At 37.4% G+C, this 17391-nt stretch overlaps 1 protein-coding gene across 3 annotated transcripts in view; it reads left to right on the top strand.

Moving 5' to 3' along the window:
• Nucleotides 1-17391, top strand: part of LOC124615701 (S1 RNA-binding domain-containing protein 1) — a 235337-nt gene that overhangs the window by 182580 nt on the left and 35366 nt on the right. For all 3 annotated transcript variants that reach the window (XM_047143740.1, XM_047143741.1, XM_047143742.1), the window contains 4 exons: nucleotides 3047-3246; nucleotides 6249-6438; nucleotides 12941-13111; nucleotides 13283-13372. In XM_047143740.1, the coding sequence (XP_046999696.1) occupies nucleotides 3047-3246; nucleotides 6249-6438; nucleotides 12941-13111; nucleotides 13283-13372 (651 nt within the window). The remainder of the gene's footprint in view (nucleotides 1-3046; nucleotides 3247-6248; nucleotides 6439-12940; nucleotides 13112-13282; nucleotides 13373-17391) is intronic.

Below are 17391 nucleotides of genomic sequence, written 5' to 3'. Positions count from 1 at the left end.
TAGGATGCTTAATCATTCACAGCTACTTTACCTGGTATATTACCTCATAGGTTATAATTACCCCACCCCACCCCAACCCCCAACCCCTCACCACCTTTTTTGCTTGTATTGTAATCTGTAAATTCCCTCCTTTTTGTAAATATCTTTTATTTTAAGTTAATTGAGAGCTGCTTGATACGGCTTCATGTATTTATGCCTTTTTACACAAAGTTGACATGTGCTACAAAGTGTATTGTTTTAGATACTGTTATTTGGCGCATTCCTGTATTTATTTAACAGTTCTTCTTGTGCTGCTTTCTGCACGTATGTGCAAACAATTAACACTTTTGCCTAAGCCTACTTCCTCTTTACATACCATATGACATTAATGCCTACCCCCTTTTTCTTATTCTGATTTAATTCTAGCCATTAACCATTTTACTTACTGAACTAGGTATTCACTGCTCAGTGTGGCTATGCACATAGTCATTCACGCAATAAGTGCCACATACCTTAGTTTATCTATGGCTAGTGCCTGAGTGTCTTTGTCAGTCAGCATGTCACCGGCCTTGTCAGTGCCACATTAAATGCCTTTTGGATCCAATGTCACACGTGTTTTATTTTAAATGTTTTATGACAAATCCCAACAGTGTGTGCCATGCTAAATGTCTGCTGGATCCAGTGTCACTTGATTTTCAAATGTGCAACAAAACTCAACAGTATTGGGCTGTAACCTTCAGTTATGGATTTTAACTGTTGATATCTGTGGTTGATGAGCACTTCATACTAGACAAGAGCCTTTTGGCTCGAACATCTGTTGTTGTCAATATGTGATTCTATGAGTGAGTATGCATGTCTTTAAAAGATTTGTAATTTTTGTTTATTGAATTTAGTTCCTTCTTTGTATGACATTTGTAACTATCTTGTAATAATTTGTTCAATAGTTCTATTTTCCTTTTGAAGAAGATAAATTTATATTTGTTGAAACCATGGTTCACAATTGATAAACACTTAGTTCTGCAATGGTTTGGCTGTTATTTTCCAATTTTATCAAAATTTTTGCAAAATCTTAATACACAACAACAGTTAATAAATATAACCCAACCACATATAGATACTATGTATACAGAAATTCATCTGTGAAGTAGGGACAGTATCCTTACAGCATGTTTCTTTGTGATCAGTACATTGAGTCAGTTTGTTGCTGAATTCAAGTATTTGAGAAGATCTATTATACAATACCTGACAAAAAGAGGAACGAACCGTGAAGGGAATGAGAAAATGAAATGCAACTTCACAGGTTGAAGGATATGTGGAGTTACTTCATGGCTATGATTATAAAATTGAGTTTAATTTATAAAGAACTGGACTGTATGATCCCGCTTATGAGCTCGGCATTGCATCCCCTCTCGACTGGATGAATGCACTGATTTAGTTGGGGAGAGTGTCATAAAGATGATGTATTCTTACATGAGGCAAGCTGGTCCACTGCTGCTGTAACTGATCCTTGATATCCTGAAAAGTGAAACTGGGACAGAGTTGATGTCCGAGATGGTCCCACACATGTTCTATTAGGGACAGATCTCGAGATCTTGCTGGCTACGGAAGTATCCAAACATCACGCAGACAGTTCATAGAGACACGTGCCATGTATGGGTGAGCATTATCCTGTTGAAAATGGCACCATGTATATTGTCACATGTGATAGTACACATGAGGATGCAGGATGTCTGTGATGTAACATTGTGCTGCCAGAGTTCCCTCATCACTATCAGCCAATGGCTCCCTACACAACAACACCAGAGGTAACACCATTGTGACTCTCCAAAACATGGGAAGAATGGGACATCTTACCAGGTCGACTCCATACTTACCATGAAGGTAGTGCAGAGCAGCAACTCATTGTTGAATACAATGTGACACCATCAATCATCAGTCCATGCTTCACAGCCATGGAACCACTCCATACACAGCCATTTGTGTTGTGGTGTTAACGGCAGCCTCATATGGTACGGTAATCCCCTAGTCCAGCTGCTGCTAGTTTCCAACCAATGTGCAGGATGTTGCAGGGAATCCATTACTTACTATCAGACGACAAGCACAAATGTGAATGAGTTACAGTGTACTTGGTACACAGTATGGAATTCTGCCCATGTGGTGATCAAATATGGTCAACCAGAACCTTGATTATGGTTATGCCTGACCTCACATTAGTATGAAGTCCCACACTAGACCACTGTCACATCTGAGTGATCCAAAAATCGAAATGCTACACAATTCAACCAACCATACAACTAGAGACCCACAATGAGGGTCCTTTCAAAATGTCACACATCCTGTCTCACATGTTACATGGCATCTCTGTGTTGTCCTCAGTGAGCAATCAACATCTGATGCTGTTCTTGCTTCTTATATACCCTACCAGGTCTAGTAACAATGCTAATGCACTCTGGTGGCTGTTCTGTATGTCACAGAGACTTGTAACTCTTAATCATTTACATACCTGCCAATGGTGTATATGTGTATTATGTTGTATTGACATTCAACCATGTCTTCTGGGTGTTCCTTCTTCTTCTTCTTCTTCTTCTTCTTCTTCTTCTTTTTCCCCGTTTGTTGTAGTTTGATGTCAGAGGTAGTCGCATCTGTTCTCATAATAAACAGTTTGTGTGTCTGTACTAGGTTGTAGTTTTTAAGTTGTAACTTGCCTGATGTTGACTCTATCATTTTGATTTTACTGTTGCTCATTCCTTGTCTCTGTATTTTTGTTTCTAACAGCTATATTTTCTTCATTGTTTATCATATTTACTTACATACATTATCTCTATTTGATTCTATCTGTGTCATTCATAGTTTCTTCACTAATTTGTTTTTGTGTTCTGTACGAAGCTATCTGCAATTATTGATTCCATAATTTATAGGGCAATTTATGTAGATTTGCTTTCAAAAATTTTATATAATTACTCAGTTGTCATACCTTCTACCAGAACTCTCCTACTATAATAATTATTAACTGCTTTGCCTAAGTCCTCCTCTTCCTCCTCCTTGATTCATGAATGTTATTTTGCAGGTGTGAAGTAATAGCCTTGGGTAATGGTACGGCGTGTCGGGAGACTGAGGAATATTTGTCACGGTTGATCTCCTGTGGTTGGTTCAAGCCATTTAATGTATCATTTGTAATTGTTAGTGAACAAGGTGCCAGTATTTACTCATGCAGTCCTCAGGCCAAAAAGGAGTTCCCTACAATGGATCCCAATTTAATTAGTGCAGGTAATAGATGCAAAATTTATTTTTTATTGTTTTAAAGGGAAATATTGTCATGTTAACAGAATCTTCCATCAGTTCTTGGTAGAACAACATTACAATAATTGAAAAGCACCAGTTTGCTTTTGTTCCACAGTATAGTGTGGAAATATTGTCAGATACCATACTTTTCTTTTCTTTTCTATTTCCAATTCCTTAAAAAATTGTCATGATAACAGAAGAAAATATGTTGCATGATCTGATAACAATTTTGGCCCTGCACGACTTCAGTGTTGTGGTATCTAATATCCCTGTGAGGTGATTATAACTGTATTTGGATATTCATTATTCTTTTTGCTATGACACATGCTGAGCGCAGTGTGCCCCTGTATTTATTTTATATATATATATATATATATATATATATATATATATATATATAAAAAAAAAAAAAAAAAAAAAACCCACTTCCATCCAGTCACCAATTATATATTCCTTCTGTTTGGGGAAAAATTATATATTTTTTTAAACTTCAGCCTAACTAATAAGCAATGCTGAATAGTAACAGTTCTTTAATACGCTGTGAGCTGACCTATCAGGATCTCTGCTTTAAAGATATTGATGCATAGAGAGTGTTACGAGAGAAATAATTTCATTATTTTTCCAAAAATATGTTTTGAAAAATCTTTAACTGGAATCTTAACTGATTCACATCTGAGTTCCACTTTAATTGCCTGACCTATTATTATTATGAAAAGAAAAGTTGCCATTCATCATATAGCGGATATGCTGAGTCGCAGATGGGGACAATAAAGAGACTGTGATAAATTAGCTTTCGGCAAGTATGGCCTATCTGTGACTCAGCATCTCCGCTATACCGTGAGTGGCAACTTTCCTTCTCTTAATATTGTTACGTTCCATCCTGGATTGTCCATTGTTTGATCTACTATTGTTTTATATTATTGCTGCTTTCATATTTACTTCAAAATTGCAAAAAGAGGGCACGAGGGAGATTTGAACATGGCTCGCCCGATTTGCAGCCCAACACCATGACCCCATGATGCTGTTGCTTCTCTTCTTTACTCAGTGTTGCAGTTGTAGCTTGGCTCATTCTCTGTTCCTATTTTGTTCTTTTTTTCACAGTTCGGTACACCTTCTTCCTGTGTTGATGCTTGATCTGTGTTCAGTTTTTGATGGGCTGTCCAGTGGGCTCTCTTGCCACTAAATCTGAGAAGGTTGCAATGTGGAGTTTCCCTTGCAAGATTTTAGGGCAGGCAACTTTCATAGCTGGTAGTCTGGACCTGTACAGAAAAAAGACTAGTAAACATGGGCCCTAAAATGCATACCTTAAGAGCTATGAGCTATCTTCAGTACTGTTAAACCCCACTCTCGTACTGCAAGCTATTTGGTTTCAATATTTTTTGGAGGGGGTAGTATGTACCAAAATGAGAAAAAAATTTCCGGTAAATATGTGTTCTAAAGTGAATACATTAAGGGCTATGCACACTTGTTCAGTACATCCGATTCATGTTTATGTTTAGATGTTTCACTAAGCACTTTGCCTACCTGGACCTCAACATCCACTCTAGAGAGTTCCATTCTCATTTCATAACCATCATGCACTGTTTCGATTTCCTTCTTTACTGATGAGAAATTCTGTACCTCCTAGTTTAAAACTGACGATTCATGTTTTTTATCTTTTGTGTACTGACCGGAGAAATTTCTACACGTGCTTTTGCATTTTAGTAACTGTGTAATGTAGATTTACACTATCTGAATTGCCACTGTTATTTGTTTTAATTTGAAGAGCCAGTAGCCATTGCACAGAACTCAGTCAGGTGCCAACAACATCAGGAGAGTAGATTGTTTGTGTGTTCATTTTGTGAGCTTCTAAGTAAAATTGACTTACCTATTTAGATTTGTCTATGTGCCGTTGTTGTTTGGTTGTCAATGTCTCGTGTGGGGACTGTGAATACCGTGTTAAGATGCAAGCTGAGTGGGGACCTGCTCACAGCTCTATGTGATGCTGGCTTCAGTCGTGCAACTTGAGGCTGTTGCCAGTGGGCGTCACTGTGGGGGCAGGGTGGGGAGGGGAGGGGGAGGGGGGAGAAGGTGATGTGGCGATCCAAGAGATATCCAGCACGCCCCACATCTCCCTCGATCAGTCTGCTATTGTGGTCAGCCTGGTTACTGCTGACATTGAGGTTGATCCCTCACCTGTGCATGAGTGGAAGGTCATTTTGAGGTGTTGCATGCTGTGAAAGTCTTTTCAGGGGACAAATAGAAAGGCCTTCCCCGTTTTTCTTCAAACAGATGTCATGCGTATTTGTGGCTGGTAAAGATCCTGAGCCAGCTGCAATCATCTCTTCTGTTTCTTTGGAAGCCTCCCGGCATTCATAGAAGGTGGGATTATTGACAGTTGGAGCTCAAAGTTAGGCGTGTAACAGAACCCATTAGGGATATGGTTGCCAAGGGGAGAGAGAAATTCAGTGACACTCTGCGTGCATACTGAGGTGAGCCATCCCAAATGTAGACTAGGTCCTTCCAAAGTCCATGAAGAGCACAGGGTGCATATTAAGTTTAGAAGAAGGAAACATTGCGTGTTGTCCCAGTGACAAAACAGTAACTGGATACCTAAATTGAGGATCAGAAGTAGGATAGAGGAGAATGTTTTTCTCTAGCATGTTAGAAATCATATCTTAAAAATAATCTGCACATTACATGAAGTGTTCTATTGCTTTGCATTCTGACTATTTCATTAGTAGAACATTTTAAAAAGAGTTTGTACAGCATTTCATCTTATGACGTTTGTCTGTTTTAGAACTTCTTGAACTTTAATTTGCATTGTTCTTTCCTCAAAAGTAAAAATTGTGTTTGTGGTGTTATGTATCTGTTTGTTGTTGTTGTGTACTTTAGTACTCACATTCATATATTGTTTCATGGCAAGGGTGTAAAATGTTGTTGGATCTCTGTAAATTTTATGGAACTGTTGGTACCATTTCAATTACATTACTCTTCCCCGGTTACAGTTTCAGTGGCACGGAGACTGCAGGACCCTATGGCAGAACTAGTTAAGATAGAACCAAAACATCTAGGTGTTGGGATGTACCAGCATGATGTTCCTGAGAAAAAGCTAGTGGCAACTTTGGATGAAATAGTTAGTGAATGTGTCAGCTTTGTTGGAGTTGATATTAATACAGCTTCAGATTGCATCCTCAGGTAATTGGCAATTTAGAGAAAGAATATGCCATCTAATCTTATTTATAATCAAACCCCCCTCTAGCTTAGTAAATAATTTTTGCTCATTAGCTTCCTTGCCGGCCGTGGTGGCCAAGCGGTTAAAGGCGCTACAGTCTGGAACCGCGCGACCGCTACGGTCGCAGGTTCGAATCCTGCCTCGGGCATGGATGTGTGTGATGTCCTTAGGTTAGTTAGGTTTAAGTAGTTCTAAGTTCTAGGGGACTGATGACCTTAGAAGTTAAGTCCCATAGTCCTCAGAGCCATTTGAACCATTGGCTTCCTTAAAAAAAACTTTTCTTTTTGTAAACCATTACTTTACAAATATGCTCTGTAAACAGAGAAGTTGTAGTAACCCGTAAAATGTTATTAAACACAGATCAGTTACAATGATTATGTGTGTATAACAAGAACAATGAAAAACACACACACACACACACACACACACTCTTTCTTTTTTTTTCATCTCTGCAGCTCCTTATCACAGTTCAATGTTTCCATTATGTACTGAGTTGTTGTCTTGACTCATTTGTATTCCACTCTGGACTTTCCTAGTATTTTATGAAAATTGTAAATTCCTTACTTTCTGTCTGTTTTACTGAAAAAATTGTATCAGATTGTGCCAGTCTCAGAATTAACATTTTCAAACAACGGAAAATCCAGGATGGAATGTAACAATATTTGAGAAGGAAAGTTGCTACTCACCATATAGTGAAGATGAAGATGCTGACTCTCAGACAGGCACAAAAAAGACTGTCACAATTATAGCTTTTGACAATTAAGGCCTTTGTCAACAACAACAACAACAAACACACACACACACACACACACACACACACACACACACACACACACACACAAACGCGACAGCAGTCCCACAGGCAGTGTGGTTTGAGTTGCCTGAGAGCGCGCGCACGTGTGTGTGCGTGTGTGTGTGTGTGTGTGTGTGTGTGTGTGTGTGTGTGCGTGCGTGCGTGCGCGCCGTAGTAGCTGAAGGTAAATGTATTTCCACTCTCCCTGGAATGCAGTTAATTGTTACTGGCATAGCCCATATCAATTCAGGCAGGCATATTATTGAATTTAGCATATGTTAAAATGAAAGACTAAGTAAGGAACATGTAAATTTTTATTTTATTTTATTTTATTTTATTTTTTTTTCCCGTACAAAAGAAATCTGCCCTGAGATGCAGCCCTCCAAAGATGACACTGCACTTACCGTTTTGAAGATGTGAATTTTGGAAAAAAATTTTAAATGCTGTATCTCTGGAATAGTTCTAAATATTTTGTTGTTTTTTTTATTATTCAAAAGATAATTGCTTTATGATTACAAAGAAATCATCCATTTGGACTTATCTGTCTAGGTTATTTTACTATAGCGTTCGTAACGAAGCAAGCTGGGAAATTTTTTACTTCCCCTCATTTTGCCATTTGCCTGCTTAAATTTGTTTTTTCACTTTTAACTAATTATCATTAACATATGTGAGTATGATCTGCATTTTCATAAAAGAAATAGGTTGGCCCTCAGTTTTAAAGAATGTACCACCAGATCTAGTCATATGCTTAGTTTCTGATATGTAATTGATTTTCTAATTTATTTTGACTATTCCTAGTTAATATTTTTTGTTATAGGCTGAAATCAGTAATTGGTTCGTAACTTAAATTCTGTTGTTGACTTATAAACAAATATAAATTCTGTACTAATTATAAACATTTGGAGGAACAACTAATAATATTCTTAAAGAATCTGTGTGGCTCTATTAGAAAACATGTTAACAAAGGCAGCTCCTAATTAATTCCATATCAATTTCCAGTTCTGTCAAAAGTATTGTTTGCATAACTGTATTTGTCAATTTCATGATTTAAACAAATAATACGGCTTAACCCCTGTAGTAGAAGAAACTGTTAAAAAGACGCAATTTTTTGATGTATTCAGTTAATTCAGTGAGTTAAGTTTTAATTGTGATTTCTGTAAATTAAACATCAAACAATGTGTAGTTTCAGTGCCTATTATTGTGATAATATGTAAGGGCCCGATTTTTGGTCCTGACAGTCAGTCCTAGCCGAGTTTCAGATGCGGATTCCGTATTGGTTAGATCAACAACAATGCATCAACTTAACTGTGAAATAAGTGTTACACCAATAGGCTGTGTGTTAAAGCAATGACAATTTCTGTTCAATTTATTTGAAAGACTGTGAAGTGTTTGGTTAGGTTTTTACTGCTCATTGATGTTCAACAGTAAACTATTGTAGCAGTATGCTGATGTTTGCCTGCAACCTATTAGTGAGACTTATTGAAAGTTAAACAATAGTGCACTGGCCATATAAGTGTGTATTATTGGGGTGGGGGAGGGGCTGTGAACAGTGAAAGTAAAGAACTGTGAAATACATCTGTGCAACTGTCGGCTACATCATTTACGTAGTCAGTGTCATACTTCAACTCCCCTATTTTTCAGCATGTATAGCAACGCAGTAAGTTGACACCTAGGACGAGCAACGAGATAATAAAGCAGGCAAATATCACACGTTCTGGCCTTCTTTTAATTAATAATTCCCCCCCCCCCCCCCCCAACCGCCCCTAGGTGCCAATCCATAAAATTTTGATTTTTTTCTGTTGAGTAGTACCTTATAGTTCTACATTCCCTGAGAAGGAGAGCTTCCACTTTTATGTTGAACATGTTTTATAAACAATTTAAATTTTTGCCATACACAAAATCTGTTTTATTTTCACATTCTCACATAACAGGCTCATAAAAATCAAAACGTAGCCTTATTTAACATAATTTTAGTTTTGAAATATGAGTAAGAGACTCGTGTTTCTAGCATTTTAATTGGTTCGAAAGTGTATGTGGAAGATCCAAAGACTTAAAGGTTTCAATTTATACAGCTTCTGTGCACTCTGTTTTGTACTGAAATTAGCCAGTCAGTGAACTAAAAGTGTGTTCCACTGCTTCAGTACCTTCCTTTGATACAGAGTGATGCCTTCCTGTTGAACCAGTAGGAACTGGAGAACTTACAATCTTCAGAACATTGTGAACAGGAAGTGAGCGCTGATGGCATTGTTGCTGTCCAGCTGGAAACCTATATCCAGCAGCTGGACCATGTGGTAGCATAAAGTTCACTACAATTTCATTTAACTCATAACTGGTGACTATAATCTCTGCAGTCCACCAGTCACAGGGGAAAATGTGTCTTCTGAATTTCTTTCACAGGCATAATTTGTGTGGACCATTCTTCTTTTTTGTGCTCACAGAATTCTTTAATTTCCTCTTTGGACAAAAGAACGAAGGCTGTAGATGTGTAAGATTTCATGACTCTCATAAAATCCTCAGCATTCTGAATCACAGCTGTATTTGGTCTGGAAAAATGATGTTTTGTAGCATGGGGCTTCAGCAGGCCTCCCACACCATCACAAGGGCCCTTCCCGTGACCAGTAGCACTGTATACCCAGTCAGTTGGCACAAGCGACTCACTTAATGCAAACAGCTGGTAAGGATTTTTAAAATGACTAGGAGCACCATCAGAAATAATGATGATCTTCTCTGCCCCTGTATGCAGTTGAAGAATTTTACGCATTGCTAGCAAAGCACGTGCTGAGTCATGTCCTGATTCGTCACTTATAACTGCAACACTTGTGGTTTTGAAAAAATGTCACTCCTGTAAAAATTGAAACGTGGTCATTACTCCAATGATATCCTTGTACTTCTTGTGGGAGAATTACAGACCAGTTCTCAGCAAAATCATAGTGAAGCACTAAACATAGTTCTTCAGCCTCTACACACCCTTTCGCTTCTGCAATGTGTTGTTGCAATTTCTTCAGATGCTGTTGTGTTTCTGCTTTCACTGACAATTTACCATGTTCATCAGTGAGACTGTCAAAGGCAACAGTTTTCGTAATTAGTTTATTTTCCTCCCATCCCGCATATGTAACTTCTGCAGAGTTATCTGCTAAGTCTTTCAGGCCAAGTGTCTTTAAAGACACTCCTCCCTTTCCAGGGCAGTCGCCACATTCTGGAAACAAACAACAAGTCTCTCACTTTATGTCACAGATTACTAATGACTTCACACGCCCAACCAAGGTGTCATATGTCACGTGCCCAAGTAAGTTTTTCAAAGTTACCACAAAAAGATCAAAATTTGCGCAGTACACACACAAACAGACATCTCTAGATGGGTGTGGAACTACCCCTTAGGTTGCAGTGCATGAAATTTTGATCTTCCAATATGTGAAGTTGTATAGAAGCTCTTATAAACTGCATAAGTTTCGTTAATACTGCTAGTCATGTGCCTCCAGATAAAATGACTGCACTGTTTGAACTTGAACTTCTTCTACAGGATGACCATAATAGGGAACTGGTCTTTTACAGACCTCACATTTCTACTATGTACTTTGATACGAATGGAACATGCTTCAAAATTGTCTCCTTTGAGAATGTCTCTGGAATAATAGTTAAGACTTGCACCTTTTCACTGTAGGATGCACAATATTCAACAGCTGAATTTATATTTGTGAAAAATTCCTGGCAAGAGATGCAAGAGTGCTTTGGTTTGTTTTCTTCTGTAGGTGGAATTTCTGCTTTGAAGAGTGAGGCCAGTTTTGCTGTAGTGTATTGATCCATAGCTTTAGTAATTTCTCTGCGCTTTATTCGTGCATAGAGCTTATGACTACGGTTTCTTAACAGGACTAACACCTACCTCTGTAGTTGATTGATTCAGGGTACTTAATTCTTCCTCTGTTGATGCAAAATCTACATCAGCACAATGGTTGGCATCACCTTGTTCAGATACTATCATTGTTGTTATTCTGTCAAAACATTATTGAACACACAAAGTCGTCACTGGAAACATCTTCACATTGAAACAGTCTTCAAATGAGAACACTTATTCCCAACCTGAAGAAGGCCTTTTTTTATTGGTTTTGTCTTATATCCCACTCTTTTAAGGATATGCAAATAGTCAGCACACTTCGCTCTCCGGTGGCCCCAGTCAGAAGACTTTTCAAACAGTCCTTTTCACAAAACACACTGTAACAGTGTCAACTGGCAAATTCATCAAGAAACACTAAACTCACTTTATGGTCTCAGATTTCTTAGAAGCCTCTTCAATAAACAAATTAGCACTGAACGACTACAATACAGAAATCTGCAATGAACAACCACGACAAAGAAACTGACAAGAAACTACAACAAAGTGTAAGAAATATCTCCAGCAATGAAATAGAAAAGAAATAATTGCACCAAAGAAAGTGATAAGAAATAACTGCAATAAAGACAACAGAAATAAACATTGTAACAAAGAAATTAGTAAGAAACAACTTCAGTGAAGACAAACATTACCCTTGAATGTTAAAAAAAAAAAAAAAAAAAAATTTAAAAGTAAAACCTGTTCAACTTAAAAATGGAAGTATTACATGGTACTAATCAACAGAAAAAAATCTAACTTTTCTGGATCGGCATTTTTGGGGAAAAAAAAATCGGTAAATTATAAAAATAATTCAAAAGGTGACAGTAAAAGAACGCTGACAGATATGTCCAAACGGAGGATATCATTGTAATCATAAAGCAATTGTCTTTGAAATAAAGAGATACAGAATTTTTTAAAAAATTCTGAAATTCGCATCTTCAAAATGGTGTTCGCAGTGTCACCTTTGCAGGCCTGAATCTTGGAGCAGGAATTTTTTTGGAGAAAACAAAAAAATACGTGTTTCGTACTTACTCCTGAATTTTAACATATGCTAAATTCAATAACATCTGAGACTATGAAGGTAGCCCCCTCCCCATGTGATACTGATTATGCCTGTTGCTTTTTTTTAAAGAATTAATTTGACATATGACTAGCACTTTAATTCATCTTGAAATATTTTATGGGCTTCACTGAAACTGAGTCCACAGTTGCAGTGAATCATTTGAATGGTTTAAGGCTGCCTGCAGCTGTTACTACTTATTTATTCAGTCTTAGAGTGTTATCAGTTATCTGCACAAAAATTCATCAATGGTGCATTATGCCATACAAGTCTCTGCACCTGTTTATATCTGAATGGCATCGACTTAACTGTCACATACTCAGTACAATGATAACTTCCCATCTGTGTTTATGTTGTGGTGTGTCTAAACTCTTCTCATTTATTTTCCTGCACACTTTGTTGCATGCTTTAAGGGTTGTGTAAATAGTTATTAATAAAGTATGTTCATAGAATTTGAATGCATGAGAAGGGAAACATAGTATGTTCGAACTGCTGTCTCAACATTTTTTCCTCTCTCTCTCTCTCTCTCTCTCTCTCTCTCTCTCTCTCTCTCTCTCTCTCTCTGTGTGTGTGTGTGTGTGTGTGTGTGTGTGTGTGTGTGTGTGTGCGCGCGCGCGCGTGTCTGGGTATTCTGAAGCGCATCAGTACTTGATTAAGTTGTGTTTGTGCTTCTTGGCAAGGATTTACATACTGTGAGTAAATTTTAAATTACTTGTTCTTTCATTCACCCTTTGTTTGTTGTAGGCACATTGCTGGTTTAAGTGCCACGAAAGTACAGAATCTTATTGAATGGCGATCCACTAGAGGACCTTTCATTAATAGAAATCAGCTGAAACTTGTAAAAGGAATAGGCAGTAAGACCTTCGAACAATGTGCTGGATTTATTCGTATTATGCCACAGACATTGGAAATGAGGTTCGTGAGAGTAGTGACTAACAACAGTTTTAGAAAGAAAACATTCAGGACAAATTTCAACATTATAATGAGATGGAAATAGACTAAATAAAATTAACAAAAGTAGTTATAATAGTTATAAACAAAATTTTATTTTCTTTTTCTCTCATTCTAGAAATTTTTCTGTTACAGGGAAACAAAAAATTTGGCCAGTGCTGGAGAGAAACCAAATGTGCTGGATCAAACATGGATTCATCCAGAGTCATACGGCATTGTCAATAGGTACTTACACACATCTGTTCACAACCTGGTGTGAAGTGTCCTTGTAGTGTGTTTTCATACCCCTTGTTATAAAAATTAGTAATGTATTTTTAAAATAATTACTGACGAATGTTTCTTTTCCACACAAGTTCGTATCCCTTTTTGCTGCAGTATTTTCTCGTTACACTTTTTTTAAGACAATGCACAGTTAAATAACAAAATGGTGTCAGTATTTTGCAGCTCTGCATCAAAAGGTTTTAATGATTAAGTGACATTAAAAGTTTATTACTTATACTATGATATTGTGTGCGTTGTGTGTAAGTGATGAATGGAATAAGCTATTATCGCTGTTGTTGATGACAAACCATTTCACAAAATCTGGAACATCTTGCACAAAATGTTCAACATTACTCTTATTCTGGATTGTACATATTGATAACACTTTTATGAACAAAGCTTTCAGACTACGTTCTTACAAAGATTGTTGATAATGGAGTAAGGACCACCTAAGTGTTCAGATTGTAACATTACTTAATTGAATGGAATGGGAGGAATGAAAATGTTCCAGGCACAACGGGGGAGGGGGTGGGGGACACAGAGACAAGAAATGGGATGATGTGTATTGAGATGGAAAGACAAAGAGAATATTAATATTTCAACGAAAATAATTTCTGAAAATATAATGTAGTGAGATAGATAAAATAATTCCACTCACGAAGAGGGAGCAGGAGACAACTTATATAAAGATTAAGAAAATGTGCAAGCTTTTGGAGCTAGTGGCTCCTCTTTCTGGGAGAAGGTTGGAAGCAGAAGGAAGAGGCATAAAAGAACCTTTACTAAGCTCTGCCTATTTCCTAAAAAACATTGCCAATATTTTCTTTCCTCCCTCTTCCTTCTGCTTTAACCATCCTGCAAGAAGAAGGAAACACTAACTCTGAAAACTTGCACATTTCCTTAATCTTTATTTACGTTTTCTCAGGCCACCATGTGGTGAGTAGATTATTTTATCGATACAATTACAAAAAGAAAATTAAGGTGGTAATGCGCAACAGAAGCAAGAGAATGAGGTTTGAAATGCAAGTTGAGCTGAAGAGAAGGACAACAGAAAGGGGCGGGGGGGGAGGGACATTAAGTAGTAATAATTGCAAAAGTAATGAAATAAAGACATCTAAAGAATGGAAAGTGATTTAAGAAACCAATTCCTACTGCAGAATTATATGACCGAAAAAAGTTTCGTATGTTTTTATAAGAATCTGTTGGGAAACCTCTTGTTGCCACTTTCTGATCCACCATATTTCTTCTATTCCACGTTGTATTGCTAAATGTGGAGATCGCTGTAATGAAAAGAGAGCTGCAGTTCCTAAAAATGCTTGACATTTTTAATTGAGTGTAGAGTGTGAGGTACAGGCAGATCCTAATTGGTCCAGACTTTTTGTATTGACATGTTGTATTGGTCAATCTTAATTGTAGAATCATGGCATGTGGATTTACTATGTCATAATACTGAAGACTATGAGATACAGGCATTGGTGGTGTTTTGGTCCTGTGCCTACAAGACACACTATTTAGAGGGCTGGTGAGTTTCCTCCCTTATATTTGATGACGACTCCTTTGATGGAAAAAGCACAAGAACTGTATTACATCAGTCCTGGAAGTTGGTTTTGTATCAGTGCTTATTATCCCCTTATGACCTTCCACTAATCAAATGAGAGCAATAAGTCCCTGTGAAATTTGTTTAATATTTGAAGATATTAACATTGCAAATAGTGTCTTTCTTTTTAAAATGTGATTTGGCTTCTTAGAGCACCCAGAATGATTCTAGATTAAAATATGGGGTGTGGGTGTCCAATAATTATTTGAATTCTCATACAGTGTCTCCAAACGGTATACCATGTATTATTCTTTCAAAGTCAACTACTATTTGGGGTTTTTCCAACTACAGCAGCTCTGCTTTCAGTATTTAGAGTACAAGTAAAGGAAATAAATATATGTATTTTAACTCATTGTATTGTGTGATTTAATGAAATGATCAGCTATAATAGTTTTCCATATAAATGCTGTTACTTACTCAATAAACAAAAAATCAGACCAACAGTTCACAAGTTATTGCGTCACATCTGCTTACTAACTCCACCCACTGTATGTTGCCCAAGAAATATCTCAAACAAAATAAAATGAAACGCAGTACATTCATCAAAATATTTATAAAAAATTAACAGATAAATAAAAATTGAGTCTTAATCTACTTGTAAATTTTTGTCCTCAGTTTTTAGTAAATTAGACAATATAATCACATTAACACTCTCTTGGTCAGTTTTTGATGACTATTGCACAGAAAAATTGGTGCATTTAATACATACAAGAAATATCTCAAAATTTGTTTCTGCATATTCTGTATCATCTCAAGATATGATGACCTTCAAAAATGAATCTATCATTTAGATCTTCATTTATAACATTGAGTCTGGCTATTCAATCCCTTTCCCTGCCCATGTCATTGTTTTCTTAGTGGATTTGCTCTGTCCATGAAAGAGTTTTGTATGAACTTGAAGGGACTAGAACAGATAAGACATGAAAAAAATAAGATGTTGAATCTCCAAGTGAAGAATTTCAAGAAAATGTTACGTGCAGCCCATAAGTGTGTGTGGTTTATATTAGTACACACTACAATCAAAGGAAAAATATGCTAATGTAGTGAACAAGAAGTGTTGATTGCTTGGAAGAGAAAGTAACCCATCATTTGTGGTGCATAAGTGGTCTGCCTTATTTCCGTGTTCTAGCAAGATACAGAGACGTAAACCTGTCTCCAAATAATTCATTGCATTCCTGTGCAAGCGCGTGTATTCTGATCAGAGCACTGCCAATCTATGGTGACTGCAATCTGCAAATTTCAATACACAAAATATTCACAAAGAATATTTTTTTTATGGGGAGCATTCAATAAGTAATGCAACACTTTTTTTCTTTGCCAATTTTGATTGAAAAAATGCAGAATTTGTTTTGGGACACTGAGGAATATTCCTACTTCAACCTTTATAGTTTCATGGAGTTCCGATAGGTGGTGGCTTTATATGGAGTCTTCAAAATGGAGTTTGTAACAGAGGTGTGTTCCAAGCAGGGAGCTGTCATGTTTCTTCTTCCAATACATCTCAGATATTCATAGGTGCTCGCAGAATGTTTACGGAGACTTGGTAGTGAACAAAATTATGGTGAGTTGTTGGGTGAGGTACCTATTACCATCACAAGAAGGTTGCGCAAACCTATATGTTCTCCCGTGTGCCGGACAGCCGCACACAGCTGAGAGTCTACATTGTTGGAGCATGCACACACTCTCATTCTAGGTGATCAACGGATCACAGTCAAACACCTCACTGCACAGCCAGACGTCCCTGTTGGTAGTGCAGACACACTCATCCAACATTTGGAGCACTGAAAGATTTGTGCCCACGGGATACCTTGCCACATAACAGAAGACCATAAAGTGAAATGAAAGAACATCTGTGCAGAGTTGCTTGTACCTTATGAGGCTGATCTTGACAGTTTTTTATGGAAAATTATCACAGATGGTGAAACATAGGTTTATCTCATTGAATTTGAAGCAAAATAGCAATTCATGGAGTGGTGCCACACCACATCTTCTCCAAAGAAAAAGTTCAAAATGGCACCCTCAGCTTGTAATGCCATGGCGATGGTCTTCTGGGTCTCTGAAGGGGCAATTCTGTTCGATGTCCTCCCTCATTGTGCAATGATCAACTCCGAAAAATATTGTGCTACCCTCAGGAAATTGAAGAAAAAGCGTCAGTGTGTTCATCGCCACAAAAATGCAAACAAAACTTCTCCTTTTCCATGACACACAAGGCCTCACACAACTTTTCACATCAGAGAAGAGCTCACAAAACTTCATTGGACCATTCTTCCTCATCCACCCTACAGCTCAGATCTCGCACCTTCCGACTTCCATCCATTTGACCCAGTAAAGGATGCACTCTGCAGGAGCAGTACATAAATGCTGGGGAGGTTATTGATGTAACAACACATTG

The sequence above is a fragment of the Schistocerca americana genome, chromosome 5, assembly GCF_021461395.2.
Source record: "Schistocerca americana isolate TAMUIC-IGC-003095 chromosome 5, iqSchAmer2.1, whole genome shotgun sequence".
In the NCBI taxonomy this organism is placed as follows: Eukaryota; Metazoa; Arthropoda; class Insecta; order Orthoptera; family Acrididae; genus Schistocerca; species Schistocerca americana.
Note: the sequence above shows the minus strand (reverse complement) of the source record. Positions and strands in the feature narration are given on the sequence as shown.